This window comes from Capsella rubella, unplaced genomic scaffold, assembly GCF_000375325.1.
Source record: "Capsella rubella cultivar Monte Gargano unplaced genomic scaffold, Caprub1_0 scaffold_4, whole genome shotgun sequence".
NCBI classification, from domain to species: domain Eukaryota; kingdom Viridiplantae; phylum Streptophyta; class Magnoliopsida; order Brassicales; family Brassicaceae; genus Capsella; species Capsella rubella.
In genome coordinates, this window is record NW_006238920.1 from 11,608,454 (window position 1) to 11,625,327 (window position 16,874).

The 16,874-nt window shown below is 34.2% G+C and overlaps 3 protein-coding genes across 3 annotated transcripts; 1 reads left to right on the forward strand and 2 right to left on the reverse strand.

The window, feature by feature from the left end:
• The first annotated feature begins 4,704 nt into the window (after positions 1 to 4,704).
• LOC17887820 lies at positions 4,705 to 5,505 on the forward strand. The gene has a single exon (XM_006295268.2). The coding sequence runs from the start codon at positions 4,960 to 4,962 to the stop codon at positions 5,221 to 5,223; it is 264 nt and encodes an 87-aa protein (XP_006295330.1). The 5' UTR covers positions 4,705 to 4,959; the 3' UTR covers positions 5,224 to 5,505.
• A 3,539-nt stretch (positions 5,506 to 9,044) lies between these two features.
• LOC17889248 (aspartic proteinase PCS1) lies at positions 9,045 to 10,663 on the reverse strand. Its single transcript, XM_006294167.2, has one exon. It carries the CDS (start codon positions 10,661 to 10,663, stop codon positions 9,311 to 9,313), a length of 1,353 nt encoding a protein of 450 aa, XP_006294229.2. The 3' UTR covers positions 9,045 to 9,310.
• A 3,177-nt stretch (positions 10,664 to 13,840) lies between these two features.
• On the reverse strand, positions 13,841 to 16,243 carry LOC17888403 (probable E3 ubiquitin-protein ligase RHC2A). The gene is made up of 2 exons (XM_006294299.2): positions 14,830 to 16,243; positions 13,841 to 14,168 (listed from the first exon to the last, which is right to left on the reverse strand). The coding sequence occupies exon 1, from the start codon at positions 16,042 to 16,044 to the stop codon at positions 14,863 to 14,865; it is 1,182 nt and encodes a 393-aa protein (XP_006294361.1). The 5' UTR covers positions 16,045 to 16,243; the 3' UTR covers positions 13,841 to 14,168; positions 14,830 to 14,862.
• Positions 16,244 to 16,874: the final 631 nt, after the last annotated feature.

Below are 16,874 nucleotides of genomic sequence, written 5' to 3' on the forward strand. Positions count from 1 at the left end.
TTAGTTTTATATACATATACTTTTCATATTTCATCGACACAAATTGAAGAAGAAATAAACGGTTACTGTCAGAGGCTCTAATTTCTATATATAGAAGCGATGTTTTTAGGTAACCAAAGATAATGGTAATATTCTCGATCGGATTTAACATATTTAACCTCGTAACGGTTAAATTTATAGCTCACTTATCGAGAGCTTGGTCTTCCATATCTTACTAAGCTATTCCCATCACACGATTCAGAATTTCATACCGTCAGATGCATGAACACAAAACCATTCTACTTCAAAAGGACAGTTTCAGTTTTAAGTTAGTATACTAAAGGTTTATCAATTGCGGCATTGGAACACACGTCTTCTCTACGTAGTGAAATTTAATCACAAAAATATTAGTTAGCCTTTGATTTCAATAATTACGTGGATTTCTATATCAAAGATTTTTAAAAACAAATTTGGATACCCTTTTAAAAAAAACTTTAGTAAAAAATGGAATATATCGTGGCTCTTTTTTATCCATAATAGTCTCTCGTGTCAGAAATTGCATGTGACGAGTATTAATATTCCCATTCGTTTTCCAATATATATGATAATATGAACCCATATTATTTTTCTTTCACGCATGCATCATTGATGATATTCACACATTCATGTATTCACATTCATTTTCTCTATCTTTTTCTTCCATCAAAAACATAAATTCTTACACAAATTAATGTCGAGAAATCAAAATGCAACTCTTTTCATTCTTTAATCTACCATATAACAAACATTTGTTACTATTTCTATGTTTCATTTCCAGTTTTATTGGATGACTCCAAAGAATTCACTAGAGAATAAAGAGTCTAAAAATGCAATGCCATCTTAGAAACGTATTATAAGTTATAACGTTCGAGTGTTTCACTTAACCCACTAGCTAACATATCGGTTCCTTATTACTTATGGATAGAGAGAGTAAGAAAACAATGAACAGAAATTGAACCCGACCGAAGGTAGAAGAACTTAGGGATCGAAGAAGATAAGTAAGAGAGGTGAGCACGTGCTTTAGAGTTTGCAGATTCTCATCGTGCAAGAGATAGGTTTGACCGTTGACCGGAAAAAAAAGAAGCGCCGGTAAGCGGGCTAAGTCGGTCCCGTGCGTTACTCGAAACCTCGCTTTCACACATCTCTACGGACACGTGTCAGTGGTCACGACCACCTGTTGGCCGCACGTGCCCTCAACGTCGACGCCAAAAGAACCACAACGATCTCTTCTCTTTTGACCTCTGCTTTGTTTCCTTTCTTTGCTCTCTCTCTCTCTCACTGTTTATTATTTTACTACTACACATCTTTTACAGTTAAACTAAAACTCGAGTGGTGTGTTAAATGGACTATGAGAAACGCGAATATTAATAATTGAGGGCATATCATAGTGAAAGATTTTTTAGACTATAATTAAATGAGTTGTTTAATGTATTATGTCAGAATCTGGAATGAGAGCTGAGCTAGTATGAGTTTCTTTTTTATAGAGTTACATTTTTTGGAAACATATATGACTCAACCATCAATACTTCATTTCTGAATAATTTTGATCATCAGAATCTACAATGGACCTCGTCCAACTATGGGTATACAGTTGAATAAAGATGTTCCATAATAATATATTGCTCTTAAATTTTCTTTGTTCACTAAACCTATACAAACTCATCATCATTCCTGATATACTTGTAGCATTGAGCAAGAAGATAAAATTGAATTCCAGTTTCAGGTCACAAGAATCTATTTCAGCATAGTAATTTTTGCTTTTTTTCTACATTTACAGTCTTTGATAGAAAAGTTATAGAGTTGTCACACTCTTCGACTGTAACTCACTATGTTTTTGTCTCACCAAATTTTGTTGGCATCTATCAAAGGTTAGTAAAGAACTCACCCTTTTTGTCATTTTATGTTTAATTGAGCATATGTTGGTAAATTTTCTTAATTACCAAATTATAAATTAAATAGTTATATTTACAATGAACATGCAGTTAAGTATACAGGTTGTAGTATAATTATTTTGAAAAAAAAAACATCAAAAATTGTTTTACGAAGAAACATCCAAGAAAATTCACCGGAGAAAAGTAAGTAACAAACAAACAAGAAAAACTTAATAATACAAGTAAAAGTGAGCTTACAATACACAGACGTCGCATCCTTTGGATTGATGGATGACACATTTTGGATGTACGCGTTTATGTATTTATCTACTTCTGGCGTCTAGTCAAAAAAAATTTAGATCATTTACACATTTTCTACTTAGTTTTTTTTTGTTCATACAACACGAGAATGTTAAGAGATTTTCAGCAAACTTTGTTTTTGTTTTGTCGCATAATATTATGTAATCATATAAACTATTACTCTACTATAAACCCCCAGAAGCTTAATTCATAATATGGTGTTTTCGATGTTATGAACATGGTATAATTAATCTCTCTGTGAATTCGAGTTTGGAGAGTTTTCAAATTACATGTAAACAAAATTTACTAATAAACTTTAAAGTCTAGTATTGCTGTATTTGCTTTAAATGATAACTCCCCTTTAAATTAGTTAAATTTCATTTGTTTAATCTCCAATTCATGAAGTTGGACTGTAAGCCCAATAATATTGGTCTTCCACTACCGCTTTGGTTTGTCTCTTTAATATATTTTTTTAACCTTTTTAACTAAACCAAATAAAAATCAGTTTACCCTCCAATTGGTTTATTTTTCTTAAGTTTAATTCTAGATTTAGCGTTTTTATAGGGTTTAAAGTTGTATCAGGTTCATTGCAAATCCGGTTGTATCATTACTCATGACTTGTGTTAGTCGGGATTAAGAATGAAATACCTATTGTTAAACTTTAAAGAAATGAAAGGAGAAAAAATAAAGAAAACAAAACAGTTACTTACCAGAAATGAGAAAAATACGGGAGGGGAAAGCCAATAAAAGAAGAACGAGAAGAGAAAGAAACATCAAAGTCAGGCAAAATATAGCAACACTAAAATAGCCAAACCAGCTTTACTAACACCTCCATGTGATTTGATCTCACATATCTTCCTTCCTTCTTCATCTTCCTGATCTTCTCATCTATCCTTTTTTTTTTTTCTTCTTCTTTTCATTTCTTCACCACAGTAAAAATGAAATAGATTGTATAAAAAATTCATGATCAGGTAAAAGAGATTCATAGCTAGTTACAAAGATAAAATTAAGTTATATACACACACAAACACATACTAATAATACATGAGTGTTACTATGAAGTGATATAAAAAGTTATTCATATTTGTTGTTGGTGCAATAATTAATTGATCTGAGCAAAGTAATTAACAGTTACAGGTGCAGAGAGACTGAGATTTGCTTTGATGCATTAAATCAAACCTCCTCTTTCACTCTTCTCCTACTCACTCACTCTCCCCACTTTCTGACTTTTTTTTCCTACCCTCTTTAAACTCCAATTTTCTTTTCATTTTTTTTTTGTTTTTGTTTTTTAATTCATTTTTGGAATAGGAGAATCCCAAAACATACTGATCCGATCTACTTTAACATTTTCAATATTATCTCTATCACAAAACTTGAAAAACTTTAAGCACTCATTTTTTTGGTTACACTGTTAGCCAAGGGATCTATCGAACGGATCATTTGTAATATATGGTTTTTATATTTATATGTGTTTAAATACGAAGGAGCTTATAGTTTACGTTTCTCATGATTTTCCTTTTAAGTAAAAGTAATAATAAGAAAGAAAAAAATCTATCTCATAAAGCATTTGTGTATGATGTTTCTAGGAAATATACTAAATTGATTTTTTAGACTACAATTTTTTCATGATTTTCAAGTGGAGATTATTTATTAAAGTGAATATTCGTTTAAATATAATTACAGAACATAGATAAAAATAAGGCTGTAGATCAGATTTCAGGTTCCTAAATGTTGTTGTGATTTCTTTTTATGTTTTTGTGATTTCTTTTATGTTTTAAGCAAATTTGTATTGAGGTTAGGAATAGCCTTTGTTTGTTCTTTATTATGTAAGTAATACTAATACGGGATGAACCCTACACACAAAAAAACACGAAATTACAAATTAATTTGTCATTATTTATGGTTCGCTAATATTAGTGGCTATATATAAATTACATCTTTTTTTTTTGTTAAAGTATAAATTACATCTTATAGAAAAAGGATTTTAAACACTAAATAAGTTTGGAACAAAGAAAAGAAGCTTAGGAATTAGGATTATAAATATTTGTTTACTACAACAGGTGCGTGACTATATCCTCGAAACGTATCATAATACCGTTGCGCTCTTCGATTCTCACAAGATATAAAGTTGGTTTACGTATAGTTTTCTAAGAATATTTTTCATTAAAAAAATCGTAATTAGTTTGGATTTTTCCTCTTTTTATACTATATGATTTTAATTGAGGTGTTTAGTTTTAAACTTTAAAGACAAATCCATTCACAAGTAGTATAATAAAAGTGGTAATGGTGGGGGCAATCGAGGCACAAGAACAACAACAAGGCCCCGGGCAATACCGACTGCCACAACTCTCTGCATCCTCTTCCATTTTTTTTATTTTTCACTAAAACCGACATAAGAATACAAATACAAAACCAAAATTTTATTTATCTTTTGATATTATTTTTATCTTCTTTATTTGTTATTTTGACGCCATCTCCTTTTTTTCTTTTTTTTTTTTTTCTAGATCGATTATATATTTTCTCTTAAAAAAAAATCCATTATAAATACAGAACCCTAACACTCTTGTTCCGTTGCTGACTCAGAAAAAAAATCTCCAAACTCCGAGAAAATCTCCAAATTCCCAAGTTTGTTTCTTCTTTTTCATCTCACAACTTCATCTATTTCCAACGAACCCTTATTATCTTTTTTTTTTCCTTCTCTTTATCGGTGAGATCGATCACAACACCAGCAAATAGTATCTGATAATCTGAGATCTTTCTTTAAACATCAATGGCGTCTTCGTCAGGGCTGGCTCGATCGGGAAGCGTCCACCTTGACGAGAAGTGGAAACTGTCCAAGAAAGACGGCGGCGCGTCGAGGATCACGCGCTCTTCGTCGACCTCATCTTCTGCCTTCAACGGCAAGAAACAGGGGAGATGTGCTTTTACGAGGAAGTGTGCGAGATTGGTTAAAGAACAAAGAGCTCGTTTCTACATCATGCGTCGCTGCGTTATCATGCTCATCTGCTGGAGAGATAATTACTCCGATTCTTGAAAAAAAACAAAACAGAACACAAATCTCACTTTATCTCTGTTTCTATGTTCTGAAACCGAAGTAGATAGATATACATGTACATAAAGGGGTTCTATGTTCTTTTGGTTTCTGTACTTGTTTTAGATCAAAATTTTAGATTTGTTATGGTTTCTTTGGTTTAAAGAAGCTCTCTGTTTCAGTGTGAAGATGTTTTCGGAAAAATAAAATAAAAAAAGGAACTGAACAAAATTGTATGATAATAAGTTGATGATATAAAGTAGTGAAATTAGATTCGTCTTTGGACTTCTTGTGACGTTTTGTTTTTGTTTGTTTCTCCTTTCTTTTGTTTTTGTTTTCTTGCATCTCTATTTGTTTCTTCTTCTTCTTCATCTTGTTCATTAATGATATTACTAATGTGATTCTGTGAAGACGACGACGATCTAATGAAAGGTATTGTTTCTCTTTCTCTCTAGAGTCTATAGAGTTACAAGAGAGGGAGAGAGACAAAAGATTCCATTGGAAGTGTTACAATTAAGCTATGTGTGGATCTTGTGTGCTTAGTCTGACAAAGTTATTAGTTTTTTTTTTTCTCTCTTTTTTAGTAAAAAAACAATTATTATGGTTTATATTTTTGTTGTGTCAATTATTGATTTCAATATTTAAAGTTGCAGTCAAGCTCTTTTGTTTATGGGTAATGATAGTATAAAAAATCAATTAAACTTGTTGAATTGTTTAATTAAGTGAGACTAGGCCATCATTAGACTTGTTCAAATTTACATCAAAAGATATTAGAATGTGTTAAATATGATTACGACTTCCTTTTATAATTATACTAATGCCAAGGCTTTCAGAATATAGTTATTTGGATTAGTGCTATTTCGTTGCTGATGACATTGAATTTTTTTAATGCGTAATAGTTTTTTGTTTGAGGTTAACAGATTTTTTTCTTCTCAACTAAGGGAGATTTTTTATTGGCTAATATGGGAGGTGAATTTTTCTTTTGATGAAAGGAATAATCACAGCAAGACACGTGGATTATATCTATTTAGTTATCTGGTTTTTCAATTATATATATATGTTTTCTTGTGTTTTAACTTTTCAGTTACAATACGACCTTCATTAGCTTAGTAGTTTTCTCGTGAATTGAAAATTAGCAATCGGAGTATGAAGTAATTGAATAATTAGTGGAAACTAACTACAAGTACTAGTTCACATGGGAAAAACTAACAGCTGGGGTTTCTTGTAGTTTCTTACCATGGGCATCTCTGCATCGCAGAAGCTATCATATGCATCTGACTCTTTATTTTATTTTATACTCTGCATTTTGAACCTATATGGCTTATATATTTTATTTTGCAAGCAAACAAAAATAAATGACTGCATTTGAAGAAATTCTCTACTAGTACGAAACTGTATCGTTAGAAATTAATTGTGACATTAACTACAATATGATTTCTTGGGTACACCAATTACCAAATCAGTACACGATGTAAGTCTGCCGATTCACAAACGAGATTACCACTTTTAGGTTATTGGACTTTTATGATACATTTTGATATATCTATCTTGCTGAAAACATCGATATGATTGTCACCGAAATAAAAAATCAAATGGTTTATATATATAATACGAGTGAGAAGGTATTTGTTGAAACATAAGACTATACTTATATTACTTGGGAAATAAGCATTTTAACTGAACCAATTCCTTTCGACCAAAAAATAAAAAACTGAACCAATTCTTTTCTTTTCCTCAAGAGTGTAATTAGTCTTACAAAAATCTTTAACTAAGCCAAGTGGTACACTTTTTCATAAAGGATATTCCATATAGTTCGAGAATCAAAGAGGTAATAAACTAAAATAATTGGCAAAGAAAAAGCGTAAATTAGCCCCATCCCCACAAATCCAAAGGATATTTTGTTTTAATGATTATGAATTGTTTGATTTTGTTCATTAGCATGCTTAATTTGGATTATTATAGACATATCCGGAGTTCCGGACAAATTCCATTTGACTCTCTTTATTCGTTTTGTCACTTTTGTGGCCGTCTTGTTCATTTTATTATATATCAATCGCCACTTACTAATTTATTACTCTACTTCCATTATTTATCATTATCAAAACTAATGAAAAAATGTTACTAATGCTAATGCTCGCTAGCTTTCCTCCGAAAGACAAAACATATATAGATCGATGTGTGTTCTTTTTATTAGCAGTTCTATCTACGAAGTAACAAATGCTACAGAACTATCATCTATTCCATGTAGAACAGGTTCTACGTGATATGGAACACAAACTAACCTACACAATAATGTTCAGTATTCATCGTCTTTAGATGTGATCACTGACTTCGTTTTCGAGCTAATTAACAAACCTGTCCGAGTCATATTTAGTTTGTATAAGATGCAAACAAGATATCAATAATAGGAATCTCAAGGTCCCTAGTCTAGCAAATGGGTAAAAAATTACTCGATCGATCCAAAAGCATTCTTTGAAATAAATACAAAAGAAAATGTAAGTTTAGGGTCCATGTTTGGTCAACAATCACATCCGTGACACGCAAACCTGAATAACATTAAGACTAGAGACAAAATCACCCGAATGATAAGAAATACATGCATCCATTATTCGGATAGTTTCAGGATATATGGGAATCCATGGAAAGTTCAGTTTTAATGGGTCCGGTTTTTGGATTTTTGGTTTTCTAAGATTTGGGATTAATTACGTTTAAGTTTAGGATTAGAAATTTGGGTTAATTTGGATAGAAGAGACCATTGCAAGTATTTATTTGATTACTGTTTTTTTTTTTGTATTGTAATCTTAAGTTTTGTATTATTTTATTTTATTGAAAAAATTTGGTCCTATGAATCGCTATGATAATCTACAAATCAGGTTCAATGGCAAACATACAAAGAGTATGTGACGTTTTTATTTGCATGGACATATATAGATGAGTCGACATATTGTTTATCCTCTATTAATATGAGACAAAAATAAAAGTAGGTATCATATGAAAATGAAAGATTCAAAGAATCGAAATCATAGAAAACTTTTTTATTTGTGCGAGGGCAAATGTTATGGGTCTTTGATAGCATCACATGAACAAATATGGATACCCACCAGCATATGGGATGACTTGGGTCTCCTTGATATGCCTTGTCTCTTTATGTTACCTCCTTGTATTTGTCTGCACTAATAAAAAAAAACTAGACTAATTAAAGTTTAACACAATAATAAATAAATAAAAACTAGAAGAGACCTTTTCTCACAATTATATATAAAAAACATTTCGATATATAGAGACGTCTATTGAATGTAAAAGTTTAAAATGGATTATTATTTATAACTTTTTTTATCCTATTGTAAGTTTCGCATAAATTGAGATTTGACACAAATGGTAACATAAGTTAGGAATTGAAGTCCCATGATGTATATTGGCTGGTTCAGACGAGGTTGGGGGTTTTAACTTATTTTAACATCCCTAGTGCTAGTTAAAGTGTATCTATCACTTCATGTGATGCATCAATTCTGATTGATGAGTTAAGCACGAAAGTGGTGAATCTCACGGAGAAAGGAATGGACTATGTGGTCGAAGCAAACCGATTGTCCACTTTTAGACTCCTCCCACTAGAAAGCTCGCATCAACTTTTCTCAAATAAACAACTCATGGGCTTAAGCCCAATCATTTGGTGCATACAAAGCCTTGTACAATGGAGTGATCCTAGCTAGCAGAACATTTTTAAAAAAACTAAAATCCTAGCATAAATGTAAGTTCCGTTCAGTTTTTTGATCCATTGTAGTTTAGATTCTGATAGAAAACACAACCAGAAGTTTAAATTTGGATAAATGGAAACACTTCGATTCACACTTCTTTGAGATTATACCAAAATATTTAAACGAGTTCTAACATCAATTATTAAACCTAAAACAAAATGAAGATTTCCTATAATACAGATTCTTACAAAATTTCCCAGACTCTATGAACCACAAACTCCATAGTAATAAGCTATAACCCTCAGAAACATATATAAATGTGTATATATATGGTCTAAACAAGATATTTCCCAAATTTTCCACAAGGAACATATACGACTAAAACAAGTCCTATCTCAGTCTCTTAATCCGAGCCGTTGACTAGCAAGATCACATCTGACGTTACCAGCAAAGCCAACCCTTGACTTGGCAAGATCAAACTCCATCCACACGTTCTGCTGATGATGGTGACCTATGACAAATGCTTCTATTCCCAAAAGATCGGAGTTTCCAAATGTGAAGCAATACACATCATCTTTTCCTTCTGATCCGACTCCGTTTACCCGGTACAGCAGTTTCTGCCCCGACACACTCATTTCCGCTCCACGGAACATTAAGCTAACCACTGGTAAACCGGAGAAATTGGGCCGTGTTGATGACCCAACCCGAAAACAGAGGTCCATGGTCCCTTGGAACACAAAGTTCGGGTCGTCCACCAGTTTGAGAACCGACTTGGTTTGCGCGATGAACTCGTTTCTTAAGGCCGTGTAAACCGGACCCATTAGGAACGTAAATTGTGTTCCTGAATCTACCATTGTCTGACCAGCTCCGGTATGGTCCGGTACATATACTGATTTCGGTAAAGAAAGTATCTTTGACCCGACCCGGATTCCTTCTAACTGAACCGTGTAAGCAACCCGGTCGAAATACGGTAACGGCGTGGATTGGAGTACCAAAGGCGTGTATTGGATTGGACCGAGCCAGGAGTAGGACGCGTCACCGAGAAGCAATATACCGGAGGAATCTGAACCGGAGATGCAATACGAGAATTTTGAGAAACCGAGCTGGTTTACAAACGATAAAGATCCCCGGTTCATACCCATTAAACCGGTCGATTTAGCGTCCTCTTCTGTATCGGAGCTTAAACCTGAGTCCATACAACCGAACAACGTACCGGGTCGGGTCACAGACCCGATAACGAACGTGTCGCGAGCTAAGTTGCCTTCGATTGATGTAGCGTCGGCGTAAGAGATTGCTACGTGGCAGAGATGGGTCTTCGGATCGCATGAGGCGGGTATGGGTAAATCCCGGGTCCGGGTCCTGCATATTGGTGAGGAGCAAGGTACAGGGGAGTACGTAGATGATGAAACCGGGTCAAACACGGATCCCAAGTTTGGAGATTTCTTGCAGTGAAGCCATGAGAGCTCGCTTCCTGTGTCAAGAACCATCGATATTTTCTGCGGTGGAGAGCCGACGGCGAGTGTGACGGTGAGAGTAACATTATGTCTGAAGGAAAGCTTGTCTGATGAAGATTGAGGAAGCTTCTGTGTTTTGAGAGAGAAGATGAGTGGTTGGTTTGGAGAAGATGTTTTGGAGAACGTTAGAGGGAAAATGAGAAGTAGAATTGAGATTGGAAGAAACAGAGTTGGAGATGATGACGACGAAGCCATCATTATAAGTCTGTCTAGAGACTCCTTTGTTACATACATACTTGACGTCTTTAAATATTGTCACTTTTTTTCTTTTCTTTCTTTCTTGATTTCTTAATTACGGATATTTTCCGGTTCGTTTCGGTTTACTCGAATCATGCCAAGCGAACATACTTTGAATTTTAGGTGAAAAAACATGAGTTAACTTGTAAGCAATAATTCTAGTAGCTAGTCAAATCAAAGACCAGAATTACTATTCAGAAGACATATAATTTTGTCACGACCTAACAAAAGATCATTTCAAGAAGATCATCAAGGTTTTATTTTTGTGTTGTCGAATACATTTGAATGTGTGTTTTAGGGTTTGGAGAGAGGCAAGTCTCGAGACAAAAAAAAAAATGATTCAAAAGACAAGTGAGGAGTGAGTGGAGGAGTAGGTCTTTTTGGCCGTGTCTTCTGTTTAGTCTCTGTAGTTCACATCAACTTTGTTTTTCTACTTTCTTTTCTTCGTGTTCCCACTTTCTCCGGGATCTTAACATTTTTATTTTAATTTTTCTTTCTGTTTTTGGAAGATTTGTTTTTATTTTCTAAGTGATATCGTGTAAAGTATTATTACTCAAATTCAATAATCCACCTCCACGAGTAAAAAAAGAGAAGGATGGGTTGGAGATTAGAGTTTGAATGATTGTTCTTTATGTTTTTGAATGATGCTATTAATCTTTTAAGACCAATCTATATTTTCCCAAAGTTGTTACACTTACAGTAAGTATGATTATGATACTGATTTGGTGATTTGACAAAAAGTAACTCCCAAATAATATAACTCACGACCGACATAATCCATCTAACATTTTGCAATCTTTTTGTCTTACTTTATGACTTCTTGCTTATAGTAATACTGTAAATAGTATTTTGTTACCGAGTAAATATGCCGTCCAAATTGCTACGTACAAATCAAAAGGGACCGCCAAAAGGTTACAAGTTAAAAATTAGTTTTTAACATAAGAAATGTTGTAGTTGTGTCTTGTTTTGTCGTGTCATGTTTCCAATTCCATATGAGTTTGAAACACATTTGTTTCTTTATATTATCTCTTTCATTTCCGTCCCACGTTACTAATCACCTAACATACAATACATTCGTATATGAAACATATAAATGGTGCATTTGTATAAGATCCTTGTTTTAAAGATGATATTTTGAATATAAAAAAGTACTTCCTAAAAGTTTAAGATAGGTCGTAACCTCACAATAGTAACACGTCAAACCGAGTCCTGCTTGCCTTCTAGTATATTTAAGGTAAACGCAAGTTGAATTGTATATTGTAATTTTGCGAAGTTTGTCAAAGTTGGCGAAAGGTGGTGATGAAATCGACAAAAAGGTTTGTTAAATGTGTGCTGGAGGCAACCCATTCCTAAGTCGTTCTCAATCCTCACCAACTCCTTCCTGTTGTGTTACCAAATAACTCCTTTTTCTTTCAACCAAGCACCAACAAATATATTTTGGTCTCAACCAATAAAATTATAGGGTAACAGCTACAAGGTCTCATTTTAGTGGTCAAAACCACACTTAATCACAATGAAGCGCTTGACAAATTCGTCAAAATGTACGTAACTGAGAAAAGCAGTAGATTAAATTAATTAAGTCATACAAATTAGTATCAATTATCTAATATGCATTGTTATGTAATAACATCATTGAATAGTCCATCATATTGCTGATATAAGTTTAGATTTAGGGGATCACCCGTGAACCGGAATGGGATACCAAAAAATAATTACATAGTTTGTAAAGTTCCATTTACAAGACATAATAAACGATAAAATACTAGAGTATTATGACAGCCTTTGTTGAAAAACTAATGCGGCCTCGAGCATTAATTGTTGGGATTGTTATTCTCAGGGGTGATTGGATGTGATCTATGGACCAAACCAATCTCGAGAATGTTTCTTTATCATCTTTGTGTGCATTTTCACACTATTATCAGTCCCGCCCACTTGCAAACACAAAATAGACAAACGGGTATATGCCCCTCCTACAATTTCTATACAGCATTTTGGCGTTATCACGTTCGTGGAAAAAACAACACCAAAGAAAAACTTAAAAACGAATTTGAAGAAGTAAAGTCCAATTTAGAATTAATGCGTTATTTGTATTCTAACGTATTTTTTCGTGGCAAATACAGACGACCATTGTGTATGGGGACCCCAATCTTTCTGTTTGTAGTATTATGATCTAAAAGAGATTGAAGTGGATAATCCAATAGTTGATTATGAGTGTGAAAGTGATTGAAGCAAATCAGTGAGTTACGAGTCTATGTGAACTTCTCTGACCCGTTAACATCACTTGGCTTTGCTAGCTAATTATTAAATTAAAATATTAAATCACCGAGTTTTTCCTTGGTGATATGTGTATGTGTTAATACATGTGTGGTTTTTAAAGTTTCCTAGTGATACATACAACCATATGAGGGCCACGACCATAACATGAAATATGGATCTATGTATGGGTGAATGGTTGAAAATAAGCAAAAAGTAAAGTAACACTGGTGAATAAGCATGTCTACTCCAAAATTGGGTCAATGACATAGTGTAGTGTTTAACTACCTTTATAACATGCTTTAGAAAACTGTATTATGAAAAAATTTGTCGCATATTTGCTATAACACAGTCGAAGTTTTATCATGTAATTTTATAATAACAAATAGGATATACAGTTCTATAATTTTTTTTAAAAAAGAAGAAGAACAGCCTATCTTAAAGACAAGTGTTTGTATTTCGTTGATGTGCTAGTATTTAAATTTTATTCTCAATGGTGTATATAGGCCTTATACTGGGTGTTAAACAGACCATGACTAATATAGTGTTGGGCTTAGAGTCACAATATCTAAGAATGTTAATATTACACAAGGCCTCCCTCAGGGAAAGTGATCAAAGGAGAGATGTGTTTACTTACTTAATGATAATAGCATAATGTACAAGTATATTGGTGATGATAATCTACGTTGATACTATCTGGACTTCCACTATGTTAAGTTTATGATACATGATGACTCCATGAGCATTACAAGACAGAATCTATCTTTTACTGGTGTTTATTAACAGAGATACTGTATGCTTAACATTTTTTTGTCTTAAAGCAATCGATTTTCAAAGACGAAAATTTGAAACAAAAAAAACGCTAAGCATTCGAGTCAGCAAGTGTTGATAAATGGTTTTATGTTTGACGACCCAAAAATATAGAAAACAAAATTCAGTTTCATTACTGTGATAACAGTAAGATTGCATTTGACATAGGAAACAAAAAAGGGCAGCATAAACAAAACCTAATAATGAAAAATAATGGCTACATTACAAAGCCTGTCTCCAATAAACGACAGCATCATCAGATGCGTTGTATTAAAAACTCTATTATTGCTTTTTTCTCTCTTCACGTTTGCTGTAGTTATTGACCTCACCTCACTCATCAAACTAAATTGGTCGCTTTATGAGAGATTCTTCTATAGCCTCTAGGTATATTATGTATTATTGGTTTGTTGTGCTGCAGTTCGAACTTCGAAGGTTATAGCTGTACAGTTTAGGTAACATAATTCTCTTTAGGTGTGAACAATAATAAAACCATCAACTTAAATAGGTAAATTAATGGAAACCTTAGCTTGGACAACTCTACTATATCCTAAACTGTAAGACACCACTACTAAATATCGAGTGGTGTAAGTACGTGTACTCACTGACTGAAACCCATATTCTACACACACACACCACAAATACTCAAAACTGGAGAAAATCTAAATCAAAACAACTTTGTTTTTGTTAAAATCTCGTGTATTACATATACACAGAAATGACTCAAAATATCGATTCCAAAAAAAAAACGATTGTGATTGGTACAAATTATTAAGCTACTTAACATTTGTGTCACAATCCATAATCTCACGTAACGATTTCTACGAATAGAACAACTATGAATCTTCTTCAATTCATCTACAGTCCCAAGTATCTATTCACAATAACATAGAAAAGAACTCTGACTATTCAAGAACCATTTCAACTACAACTTAAAAAACTATGTCACCTAAACTTTAGTATCAATTTACTCGCATAGATTCAAATTTTGGGAAAGAATATAATCATTACACTGAAATAAACAAAAACTTATTAAAGAACAAACGAAATTTTTTTAAACAGAAGAGTGTGTTCTTCTTTCGTGTTTTTTTTTTAAGTTTTACCTGAGAGAGGTCCGGGGACGATAACTCTACTAATCAGGCTAGCCAATTTCGTCTCCTTGACGAAGACGACGTATTAAACAGAGAGAACGACCTCGTCCTACGGGTAACCCGAATTCTCGACCCAGACCCGGACGATGCTGCAGCAGCAATGGATCCAGATGACCCGCTAAAACATCCAAAAAGCCTCATGATCCGACCCGCGAACCCGCCACCTCTCTCTCTACTACTCCCATCTCTTCCTCCTCTCCTCGAACCCCAAGCTACTCTTCTCGGAAGTCTCTCATCGCCGAGTCTACCACCGTCAACCTCCGTGTAAACAACCGGCATCATTCTATCTCCTCCCCTCCAACCACCGGGGATTCTCCCTACAGCGAATCCTCCACCTGGTAACCTCCAAATCGTTAACCCCGCAGCAGAGTCTTCCTCTTCCTCCGCGGAAGCAGTAACAGTCAAAGCACCACCGGTGCTTCCATCACTAATATCCTCTGCCGGCGGCAGCTCGTGACGGCAAACCGGACAAGAGTTTCGTATCGCAAGCCAAGGAAGGATACAATCAGGATGATAGATGTGATTACAGGGCATCTCACGAGCGGACGATTTCAAAACAAAATTCTCTTTACAAACAGCGCAGTGAGATTGAGAATCAGACTGGAGATGATTGGGGTCGATTTCGATGAGAGGCAAAGCTTCAATGGCCGATTTAGAAGCAGGCGGATGCTCACAAGAACGATTGTTACGATTGGTGTTAAGCTCGATCTGAGAGATCTGATCTAACAACCGATCGAATCCAGAACCAAGCAAAAACTCAGTCATACTCGGTGGTAAAGGTCTAAGACCAGAATCAGTACCATCATCGTAATACATCTGAAAAGCAGACCGATCTAAACCTTCGGAGACATCAGAAGGACCACCAGATCCACGGAGAACAATAACCGGATTAGGAGATCGATTGCTCCGAGTACGAGTCACGCTGGTGGGAGTGGGACTGTTCTCGGCGGTGGAAGCGTGCATAGATGAAGAAGAGGGAAGAGGGAAGCGAGTGGGGCTGCGATGTTGACTAGTAGTGGTGACACGGTGGAATGAATCGGAAGGTGTGAAATCCAGAGATTCCTGGATGTGTTCGAGGAAACCACCGTCGCAATCAGGGCAAGAGATTGAATCGGAAACCCAAACGAATCGGCTACAGCTGTAACACCAGTAAGATCCAGAAGCCATGGGAATAGGGATCTGAAAAGGGGGAGGGGGAGAGAAACCAAATCAAATCAAATCTTCAGGAGGAAGAAGAAGATAACAACATCTGGGATTCTGATTGACTAAATTTGAGGTTTTCTGATAGAGGAGGGAGGAGGGAGGAGAAGAAGAAGGAGAGGGAGAGAGAATGAAGGATTTGTGTTAAACAAAAAGATTACAGAATTGGCTTATACCCAACCGTCCATTTCGTGTGCTGTCTTCTTCTCTTTTTTTGCTTTTTTTTTTTCTGCTCCTTGTTTGTAAAATTATTTATTTAAACGGTTTCTTTTTTTTTTCTTCTTCTTCAAACTGTTTTTTACCCTGAATTAATAACTAACCATAACCCCCACTAACTAATATTTGTAAAATGGTTGAGGTTTTTTTAAATTATTATATAAAATTACAAATGAAACTGTGTTTTTAAAATTTTAAATAATGTATTAAGGGTCATTTATAGTTTATATTCTATTAATTAATGGTACTATAGAATCAAAATTAATGTAGGAAGATTTTATTTGATGAAAAAGTGTTGGTCAGATTCATCTCATCTCTCTATTGTTCTTGATTTGTTTGTCATACTCTCAAAATCTTAAGAACACTGAGAGATCGGCTCTTGTATGTCTCCAATGTTACTTAACTTGCTTAGGTTTTTGATGAGCCGCTTATTAAGATCTCTTTCTGATTAATCTTATGATGAGTCTTCTCTTACAGCATTACAACATAAAAATACACTACAACACTATTTATACTAATGCTTTATCCTTAACCTATACTTACTACTAAAAAGTAAAAACTCTAGAACCCATTTATATATA